The sequence below is a fragment of the Austrofundulus limnaeus genome, unplaced genomic scaffold, assembly GCF_001266775.1.
Source record: "Austrofundulus limnaeus strain Quisiro unplaced genomic scaffold, Austrofundulus_limnaeus-1.0 Scaffold6, whole genome shotgun sequence".
NCBI classification, from domain to species: Eukaryota; Metazoa; Chordata; class Actinopteri; order Cyprinodontiformes; family Rivulidae; genus Austrofundulus; species Austrofundulus limnaeus.
In genome coordinates this window covers 1,274,567-1,284,993 of record NW_013952408.1, presented here as the reverse complement: position 1 = coordinate 1,284,993, position 10,427 = coordinate 1,274,567, and the positions used below count along the sequence as shown (strand labels likewise).

The window sequence follows — 10,427 nt, the reverse complement described above, 5'->3', positions numbered from 1 at the left end:
GGGCGCTCGCGAGTAGGAAGTAATCTGCTTTTCCCCCACAAGATGGCCCAAATCTCACATGAAGTCTCTGACTTTTGTGTTGGGGCCTCCTGGTGGACTATGTGTAAAATGCCAGAATTCATATGATGCCGCTACAGCTGATATATACTGTATTTGTTGTCAAAATACATTTTAGTACATATGTTGTTAAAATTAAATGAACAGTCCAATGATCATTTTACTGATATGTATAAAGACTGCAAAGGCTGAAAAATCTTGAAGTCTGTATGAAATTGGAGGTAGTTTGAGGATGAAATTTTTATGCTTTTTAAGCTCAAAAAAGGGGGGGGTGGTCATATTATACATGAGATCGTATTATAGGTACACGAATAAATACGGTAAACTGATCTGCTTTTCTTTTCATTCCTCTTGAATAGTACACTTAATTGAAACTGCAAAACATCATTTCTCATTTATTCATGTGTCCACAGACGCACACATCCAGTCTGCCTTCTTCAAAAAGGAGTCTGTTCAAAAGGAGGTCAAAGCCTCACTATCGCAGAAAGCTACTCTGAGCTGCGAGGTGGCTGATGTCAAAACAGGCGTGAAATGGTACAAGGATGGCAAGCTTCTGACATCCAGTAAAACAATCCACGCTGAATCTAAGGGCAAGAGCCGCCAGCTGGTGATAGAGAGTGTTGAGAGGAAAGACGCCGGGGAATACATGTGTGAGGCTGGGTCTGAGAAGCTGACCTTTAAGTTACAYGTTGAAGGTAAACACTGTACTCTCACTGGTAGGTCCATTAAGGACATTTGATGTTTGATGGTTGTAAGATACCAGAAAAATTTAAAGATTAAAAAAAATCAACTACACTGCTTTTTAAACACATTTTAGGAAAACTGCAATGGTGAAATATTTTCCTCACCTTTCCTTTCCTCGCCTCTGCAGAGATCCAACTCAAGTCAGCTTTTCACAACAAAGAGTCTGTCCAAAAAGACATTAAAGCCCATATGAGTCAGAAAGCCATCCTGACCTGTGAGGTTGCTGATTCCAAGACAGAGGTGAAATGGTACAAGGATGGCAAACTGGTGACATCAAGCAAGGCAATGCGTATGGAGTCAAAGGGCAAGAGCCGCCAGCTGCTGATAGAGAGTGTTGAGAGGAAAGATGCTGGGGAGTACACTTGTGAGGCTGGATCTGAGAAGCTGGCTTTTAGGTTAAAGGTGGAAGGTATGGAAAAGACAGTGCTTTTATTTGCTACAGTCAACACTGAAACTGCTGTGTGTCTACAGTGTTAGCAGTGTATCTTCACTTTGCCATTGCTCTGTTTTATGATTTACCGAAACGTCCTTTTTTAAATCTGCCTTTTCAGAACCTCCCTCTGGACTCTCTAACACAGAGTCAGTCCAGAAAGAAGGGAAACCTTCTATCTCTCAGAAAGCCACTCTGAGTTCTGAGGTTTTTGATTCCAAAACTGAGGTGACATCGTACAAAGATGGGAAACCTCTGACTTCCAGCAAAGCAGCCCAAGCCGAGTCAATTAGCAAGACTCGTGAAGTGGTGGTAGAGAAAACGGAGAAAAAGGGGGCTGCAGAAGTTGGAAGTGAGAAAACGGCCTTAAAACAGCAGTCGACAGGTAAAATTTAATCCCAACATCTTTAATATTTCTGGTGGATTTTTATTTTATTTTATTTTGTGTTTTTATTGCACAAAGCAGTAAAAATAATCCATCTCTGTAGATGTAGCCGTCAAGTTCAAGAAGAAGTCTGTCAATGAGGCATTTATTGTTGAAGAAAGTGAAAACATTGTTTTAGCCGCTGAGCTGACCACAGAGAGTGTGAATGTCAAGTGGTTGAGAAATGGCTTGGAGCTGAAGGAGAGCAGCAAGTATGAAATGAAAAAAGATGGTTTTTCTCATACTCTGACTGTGAAATCTGCAGAGACCAAAGACAGTGGAACATATTCCTGTCAAACACCTGATGACAAAATGGAGTTCAAAGTTCAAGTTAAAGGTAATAATGAAAAGCCAATTAAACCTTTTTTTGCATAAAGTTGTATAAAAGTTAGATTTTGTTTTGATGTGAAACTCATTTTGTCGTTTCAGAATCAGCTTTGAAGTTTGTTGTTCCTTTGAAATCTGCCTCCGTGGAGCTGGGAGGCATACTTTCCCTGATTTGTGAGCTAAATCAGGCCTCAGGAGATGTCGTCTGGCAACATGACGGCTGTGAGATTAAACCTGGAAGCAGGCACTGTGTCAAAGCAGATGGTGCTAAGCGTGTTCTTACCGTAACGGGCGTGACGAAGGAAGATGAAGGAAACTACAGCTGTGTGTGCAAAAATGACAAGACTTCTGCTAAAGTAACCTCAAAAGGTGAGGGACTAATTGAAAATAATAATACAGAAACAATACTTTAGGCTTACTTAAATAAGAACACTATATCTTTCAGCACCAAGACTCGTACGGTTGACCACCAAACTAAACAATGTAGCTGCAACTGAAGGCAAAGACGCCATTTTCAAGTGTGCCGTCACCCCAGCAGATGTCAGTGTAAAGTGGTTCCACAACAGTATCCCCATCACTGCTGGACCCAAGTACAAAACTGAGCATGGCGGTGGAAGTTTCTCACTTACCRTCACCTCCGTCACACAGAAAGATGCAGGAGAGATAAGTGTGGATGCAGAAGGCAAAAGCTGCAAGGCTACTCTGCAGGTTCAACGTAAGAATTTTTTTAAAATATCTGTGATACTTATAGTGCTTATCCAGTGACAGGACAGAGTCAGATGGTGGAGGATGACTGTGAAGTCTCTTGAAGAGAAACAGCTGAAAGAAGGGGAAGAAGCTTGTTTTAACTTTGACACTTCTATTCAGTCTTTTCAACATATTTATCTTGTGACCATTTTTTACTATTTTGAGGCAATAAGATAATTTTTATTTGTCCAACGTCACTGGACAAGCTCCGTTGATACTAATTCTGAATCTTCCATATTTTTTATAACACTTTTTTTTCAGGTGAACCAGTGATGTTTAAGAAAAAGTTGGAAAACCTGACCGTTGAGGAGGACAGTGAGGTGAAATTGGAAGTGGAGCTTAGTAAAGCTTCGAGTGATGTCAAATGGATGAAAAATGGAGTAGTGCTGCAGCCTGCAGGAAACATAGAGATACGAGTCAACGGAATAAAGCAGTCTCTGATCTTCAAGAGAGTAGTTTATACTGATCGTGGTATATACACATGCGAGACTCTGGAAGACAAAACACAGGCCAAGCTCACTGTTGAGAGTAAGGCAAAAAACTATTTCTCACTCTTCAAAAAATATGGTGCATGATATACCAGTCAGCTACAGATGTGTATCTGGATTGTTTTAAAATTTACGTCACAGCATTTTCACCTTAATCATGCATGTTCATTTCAAACTTTTTATCTCCCCTTTCAGTGAAAAAGGTTCACCTCATGAAAGGACTAACAGAAACCAAAGCATATGAAACAGAAACAGTAACCTTCGAGGTAGAGCTCAGCCAGGCGGATGTTGAAGGCTCGTGGAACAGAGACGGTGCCAAGTTAAAGTCTGGGTCCAACTGTCGCGTCACAACCCTGGGAAAGAAGCACAACCTGACTCTGTCCAATCTCAAGAAGGAAGATGCTGGATTGATTTCCTTCCAAGCAGAGGGAGTTCATACATCAGCCAAACTGATTGTAGCAGGTATAGTCTGCTCCTTGTTAGACCTCTTATGGTCTTTTTCCACTAGTKCCTCTACAGCACAGCTAGACTTGACTCTCTGCAGTTCCAAGACTTTTCCACTAGCAAGGATTCATGGAACCAGCCCCTTTTTCAGAGTGTACATTGCTGTGGTTCTAAGTGTACTGTGCTGGCCTGAAAACACRGTGTCAAAAGATTGTCGGTCATTGATTGGTTAGGGGGTGGAGTCACTAGTTGCGTCACAAAAGCTACTCTCAGACCAACCCTATCTGACATTTGAAATAACAACGCTACCATGTCCTCCATTGCTGTGTTGCATATCTTTTTGGGATCGTCGTCTTCTACTGTCTTTTAATGGTGGCTGGCAAATAGCTTACTGGAGCATTGGATTAGATTAGATTAAGATTAGWTTAGATTAGACCTTTATTGTCATTGTACAAAGCACTCATGCTGCCACTGACCCTGCACAAAGCAAGGATCATCTTCATGAAGACATCATGAGGAGGCACAACCCTTTACAGAAAAACTAAAAACCTCCATTTACCTCCAGCAGCTGGTAAGTYGTGTGGCGTCAGTTTTCAAACTCTGGGACCGACCAACTTTACAATTAACCCACCCTCTAGAATTGTTACTGAAGTGTAACAGAAAACCATCCAAACCGTGCTAAACAGAGTTGAGCCAAGTCAAACCGTGCTGTGCAGTTGCTAGTGTTAAAAGGCCATTAGAGACTTTGCTGACAATCATAGTCACATTTTGACTAGATTGTGTTTATTTTTCAGAACCTCGGGCTATGATCTCCAAACCCATGATGGACGTCAATGTTCCTGAGAAGGAGAAGGTTATTTTTGAATGTGAAGTGTCCAGAACCAATGCAGAAGTGAAATGGTTCAAGGTGAGTGTCAGCGAATTTAAATGATGAGATTTAAAATGTGTGTCGTTCTAACTCTGAGTGGATCTGCAGGGTGAAGTTGAGCTAAAGCCAGGGAAGAACTTTGGTATTCATTCTTTGGGCCGTAAGCGGACTTTAGTTATCCACAAGTGCACACCTGAAGATGGAGGCACCTACATCTGTCGCACCACTGATGACAACACCTCTGCTAAGCTCATTGTTCAAGGTATTTATCACGTTACAAACTAATCTAACCAGTCAGGGTCTATCCATGAAGCTGTTGAAGTAAAATGTGTTTTTAACGTTGTTGCTGCAGCCAGAGATGTCAAGATTGTTAAGAAGCTGGAGGATATTGAGGTGACGGAGAAGGAGAGTGCTTCATTTGTTTGTGAAATCTCACATGATGACGTGGATTGTCACTGGTACAAAGCAGGTACCAAACTTAAAGTTAGTGACAACATCAAGATGAGGCAGGAGGGTAAGGCTCCTGGTAAAATGAATATGTCAAATAACCGTTTATTCAAATTCTGCTATAGCTTTTTATTTTGACTGAGAAGTATTTTTTTTCATTAATAACTTTCTGCATTTTGTTTCAGGCAAAACATTTGTACTGTTGTTTAAGTCCGTAACTCCTGAAGATGCRGGTGAGATTAAATTTACAGCTGAGAAAGCTTCTTCAACAGCAAAACTCAAAGTTAAAGGTAAGCAGTTTTTTTTTGTTACGTGCTGAAAATTGTATCACATTTTACACTTAATGCATTGCTGCATGGAATCAGTAACAACTGTGTTCTAATGTTAAACTTGGTTGCACATAGATTACCATCAAATGTATTGCACCGTTGCAACAAGTCAGTGCAACCTGAATGGTTTCATTTCAATCTTAAACTGTAATTAATTTTTTTTTTCCAACAATATGCATCGTTCTGACAGCATTGGGTGTGATACGATAGAAAATAATTACAACTTGCAGTGATATTTTTCTCATTGAGGCCTGATAGCAGATGTTCACACCTCAAACACAACAAAATTTAAAGTTACGGAATTATATCAGGGATTTTGTCATAACTTGCTTTTTTGATTTAATGTAGGTAAACAATGCAATAAGAATATAAATTTTGCTTTTTTGTTTCCACATGATTATTGATTCGATTTTGAGGCAGTTTGAGTTAAAGTAAATTTTACCAATTTTGCCTTATTTGCTTGGGATCTGATGTAAAATAGACAATTCCTGGCCTTTGCAGAATTGGATCATTTTTATTCACTCAGTGTTATTGTTGCTGTAGAGCTGCCTGTCCAGTTTGTGAAGAAACTCAGGGATAAGATCGCAATGTATAAGCACCGTGTTCATCTTGAATGCCAAGTTTCACGAGCCAGTGCAAAGGTGAAGTGGTTCAAAAACAAGACGGAAATCAAACCGAGCAAAAAGTACGAGATTAAAAGCGAAGACGTGTACCGAAAGCTCACCATCAACGATGTGGACTGTGGAGATGAAGAYACGTATACCTGCGACGCTACTGATGACAAGACTTCATGCAAACTGCTTGTGGAAGGTAATACAATGGAAGATGCTGAAGATCAAATGTAAACCACAGTGTTTGTATAAATAGGTACATTAGACCCATAAAACAAGCTATCAAAGTCAATGAAGCACTGATTTGATTATTGATGTGAAAAACTAATCTATTAATGGGTTATACGGAAACATTAATTTTTGTATTGGTCTTTTTGTAGCAAGCACTAAATTACTAATATGAATTTAAGTTTTTCACTTAAAAACTAAATGACTAAACCAAAATGTTCTTGTAGGTAAACTAACTAGTTATGCGTATTAAACTCTCATATCAAATTTTATTCATTTTCTAATGAATAAAAACATGCAATCTTCTTTTTCTTACCAGTACACAAAAATCAGGGCTATTGAACTGGTGGACATCCAGCCCCTGGGTGACTACTGTCTTATAAGCAATTTAGTTGAATAGCCCTGACATACAGTAAATCCTCAATCAAATATTCTATGCTTTTTGCAGGATTTTTGTATGTTTTAATAGTTCTACTGTTAATATAAAAATGTGTCATTACTTTTACTGCGAAGTCTTGATACTGACCATCACTAAACTTTGAATGTTTTATGGTCCCTACAGAGCAGTCCATAAATATTGTGCGGGAACTCAGCTCTGTGGAGGTGACAGAACCCTTTGCAGCTGTGTTTGAAGTTGAAATTAGCATGGAACTGGTGAGACCCCCTGTATGGACTCTGAATGGAGTTGCTGTGCAAGAGGGTACTGATGTTGAGATGGAGAAAGAAGGCACTCTGCATCGTCTCACTTTCAAAAAGACCAAAGCATCGATGACAGGACCTGTGCAGTTTACTGCTGGGAAGAGCAAATCTTTAGCTCAGCTCACTGTTAAAGGTAAATGCTTTTAAATTGCACGTTTACACAATAGTTGGGGAGAAGCATTTTAACAGGGATATTAAATGGTTGTATGATGCTACTGTGTCTAACTATTTATCATTTTGTGTATTTAGAGCGCCCACTTGAGATTGCAGAGCCCATTAAAGACGTGAAAGCAAAGGAGAAGAGTGCTGCAATACTCTCTTGCAAATTTTCTGCAGCACCCAAAGAGGTTAATTGGTTCAAAGGTCAGGCACGTCTGACAGCGTCAGATAAGTACAACATAAAGCAAGATGCCACAAGGGCCCAAATTACGATTCAAAGATTGACCGAAGAAGATAGTGGAGAATATCGCTGTCAGTCAGGACCAGCTGAGACTAAAGGCACTCTTACTGTTGAAGGTACAATAGTAGTTTTTTTCACCACTAAAGTGATCACATTGCATAATTATTATGTTGAAAKAAGTCCTCACCTAATTTAGCATCTTATAAATTTTCTTCAAATTATTGTCATTTTGTTTCTATTTAGTCCGTGAAATTAAGATCACCAAGCATCTAGTCGACACCGAAGTTGATGAAGACAGCGATGCAGTCTTCACATGTGAGATCAACTACGCAGATGAAGAAGCACAGTGGCTTCTGAATGACAAGGTGCTCTTCAGTAACGAAGTCAACACCATCACACATGAAGGAAAGGTCCACAAGCTCACACTAAAAAATTTAGCTCCCCAAGATGGCGGAACCATCGTGTTTCAAGTCCGCAAAGTGAAAGAGTCTGCCACGCTCAAGGTTAAAGGTGAGGGATTGTTTTCACTGTATTGACTGGTACAGTTTTAATGTGATGATGGAACTCAGAATCCATGGTTACTTGAAATAATTTGCCTCCAAATACCACAAATAATTTTACAATTAGTTTAAACGCTAATGTTTTCAATTAGACTGAACTCATTTACATATAAGAATAGCTCATCTTGCTCAGTCGTCCATAACATTCTCAACTGCCTTACAGAGAAACGTGCAGTGTTCCTCAAGTCACTTGATGATGTCATCGGCGAGGAGAAGGGCTTGATAACTTTGGCGTGTGAGGCATCCAAGCCAAGGGTGTCTCCAGTTTGGAGAAAAGATGGTAAAATCTTAAAAGCAGGAACAAAATATGAGCTCCTTCATTCAGGCAAGTCTTTAGGACTGATCATCAAGGACGTCACCAAAGAGGATGCTGGAGAGTACAGCTGTGATCTCGGCACAGAGGTTTCAAAGTCAAAGGTCACTGTAAGAGGTGGGTATTTTTATAGTTTAAGAAGAATATGAATTTTTTTTGGACACGCAGGTTAATAATTCCTACGTTTTCTGTTGTAGAAATTGGTGTTGCTATTACAAAGTGGCTGAAATCAGCTGAAGTGAATGAAGGAGACACGTGCAGCTTTGAGTGCATTCTGTCTCGTGAGAGCACAGATGAGTGCTCGTGGACCGTTAACGGGCAAACTGTTAGAAACGGAGGCCGCAYTAAGATCACAAGTCAAGGACGCAAGTACATGCTGACAATAAAGGATGTCACCACAGCTGATGCTGGTGAGGTGGTCTTTAGCATCAAAGAGCTGTGCTCCAAAGCCACATTAAAAGTTGAAGGTAAGTCATAAATGAACCTTTGAATGTCTGTTGTTGGACCTCCTCATGATGTCCCCCACTGGTCTTCAGTACTACTCAAGAGGCCTTGAGACCAAGAATAGAAGTCTCAAATTAAAGATTCCATTGTCCTTTCTTTTAGGAAAAGCTTCATCTTTATCCAAAGGACTTCAAAATATTTCTGTAGTTCAAGGCGAAGATGCTGTTTTCACCTGTGAGGTGACACAGTCTAGTTCTAAAGTCAAGTGGGCCAAGGATGGCAAATCCATCAAGAAAAGCCAGAAGTATGAGATCAGCCAGCAAGAGAAGATCATGAAGCTGAACATTCATAGCGTATCTGCTGAAGACTCTGGAGAGTACAGTTGTGAAGTTATTGGAGGTGCAACTACTAAAGCTAGGCTAGAAATAAAAGGTAAACATACTTGAAAATGTATTTCCTGCACTGCTGTTTACATTTTTGACCAACTAAGAGCTTCTGGTAGGGTTGTGTAAGTTTCTGTCTTGCTGTAAGAAAAGTTGTAACATAATCTTGATTGTCTTCCTGACAGAACCAATCCACAAATTTAGCAGAGTGCTTGAGGATGTTCAAGCAGACGAGAAGAGCTCTGTGACCTTACAGTGTGAAACAGCCCAAACGCCATCCACAGTGGCGTGGCTGAAAGGCCACACAGAGCTCAAGGCTGGAGGTCGATATGAGATATCCCAGAAGGAGAGGGTCCTAACTCTGACCATCAAACACCTTGAGGAGAAAGATACAGATATCTACACATGTGATGTGGGTACTGCCAAAAGTGTAGCAAAGGTGACCATTAAAGGTGAGGAATTAGGCATGTATGAGGATAAAACTGAAAATCTCAAGTTTACACCTACATTTGCTATTGTTTGTGTTTGCTTTTGCATATTTATTTTTCAATTTTTTTACCGAGTGCTTCGCTGTTTTGTTCGGTGCAATTTGTTTGTCTCAGGATATGTGTGAATGAGTGTTTTTGCTGGCAGAAACTGTGAACAACCATTTGTGCGATGTAGTTTTTCAAGGAGATCTGCACCCACATRCATTTTCTTGCCTGCACATTTGAAAAGGCATTTCTCTGTGTAGCACAGTAATGAAAAAGATAACCCCGTTTTAGAAAAACTTTTAAAGTTATCACCATACAACTGGACCATGTTAATTCTACTCATCATTATCATCATTAATGTTTCATTTTTACCAACCAAGACCATCTCAGGAAACGACTTTCATATGTTTAAGCCGATGTTTGTGTTACTTTAGTCCTGCCAGCCAGTTTCAGTGAGAAGCTCAAAAACCAGAGCAGGAATGAAGGGGACACAGTGACACTTTGCTGTGAGGTATCAAGACCAGCTGAAGTCCAGTGGATGAAAGGCTTTGAGATCCTCAAACCGGGAGACAAATATGATATGAAGCAGAAAGGCACATCTTGTACACTTCAAATTTTAAATCTGAAGGTTGAAGATGGTGGAGAGTATTCTTGTACATGTGGGGACCAGAAAACATCTGCTACCTTGAAAGTGAATGGTATGGATCAGTATTGCCATTTGTTTCCTGTGTTTTGTAAAAGATTGTCACATTTTCTACAAGAGCTGCATTTAAATTGCTTGGATTATTCATTTTAAAGTCTTTTGGAAAATCATTTATTCTGGCTAATTTTGGTGAGTAATAAGAAAAACTTGCCGATGCAGCGTTGCCACCRACCTTTGCACAAAAGTTGAAGAACCAGGAGGCTGAAGAGGGAGCCAGTATTGTACTGAGCTGTGAGCTCTCCAAACCTGGGGTCCAAGTGGAGTGGAAGAAAGGAACCCGGATCCTGGAGTCCAGTGAGAAGTACCAG

The 10,427-nt window shown here is 40.1% G+C and overlaps 1 protein-coding gene across 21 annotated transcripts in view; it reads left to right on the top strand.

Annotated features, from left to right (window-relative positions):
* Window positions 1–10,427, top strand: part of obscnb (obscurin, cytoskeletal calmodulin and titin-interacting RhoGEF b) — a gene marked incomplete in the record, with an annotated part of 52,003 nt that overhangs the window by 9,559 nt on the left and 32,017 nt on the right. For 18 of the 21 annotated variants that reach the window (XM_014029657.1, XM_014029645.1, XM_014029637.1 and 15 more), the window contains 22 exon segments: window positions 471–752; window positions 929–1,210; window positions 1,353–1,616; window positions 1,720–1,992; window positions 2,085–2,351; window positions 2,428–2,697; window positions 2,991–3,257; window positions 3,413–3,679; window positions 4,456–4,568; window positions 4,638–4,791; window positions 4,882–5,043; window positions 5,162–5,266; window positions 5,849–6,115; window positions 6,707–6,976; window positions 7,093–7,359; window positions 7,487–7,753; window positions 7,967–8,233; window positions 8,314–8,583; window positions 8,723–8,992; window positions 9,129–9,395; window positions 9,851–10,114; window positions 10,279–10,427. In XM_014029657.1, the coding sequence (XP_013885111.1) occupies window positions 471–752; window positions 929–1,210; window positions 1,353–1,616; window positions 1,720–1,992; window positions 2,085–2,351; window positions 2,428–2,697; window positions 2,991–3,257; window positions 3,413–3,679; window positions 4,456–4,568; window positions 4,638–4,791; window positions 4,882–5,043; window positions 5,162–5,266; window positions 5,849–6,115; window positions 6,707–6,976; window positions 7,093–7,359; window positions 7,487–7,753; window positions 7,967–8,233; window positions 8,314–8,583; window positions 8,723–8,992; window positions 9,129–9,395; window positions 9,851–10,114; window positions 10,279–10,427 (5,264 nt within the window). 21 annotated transcript variants of the gene reach the window in all.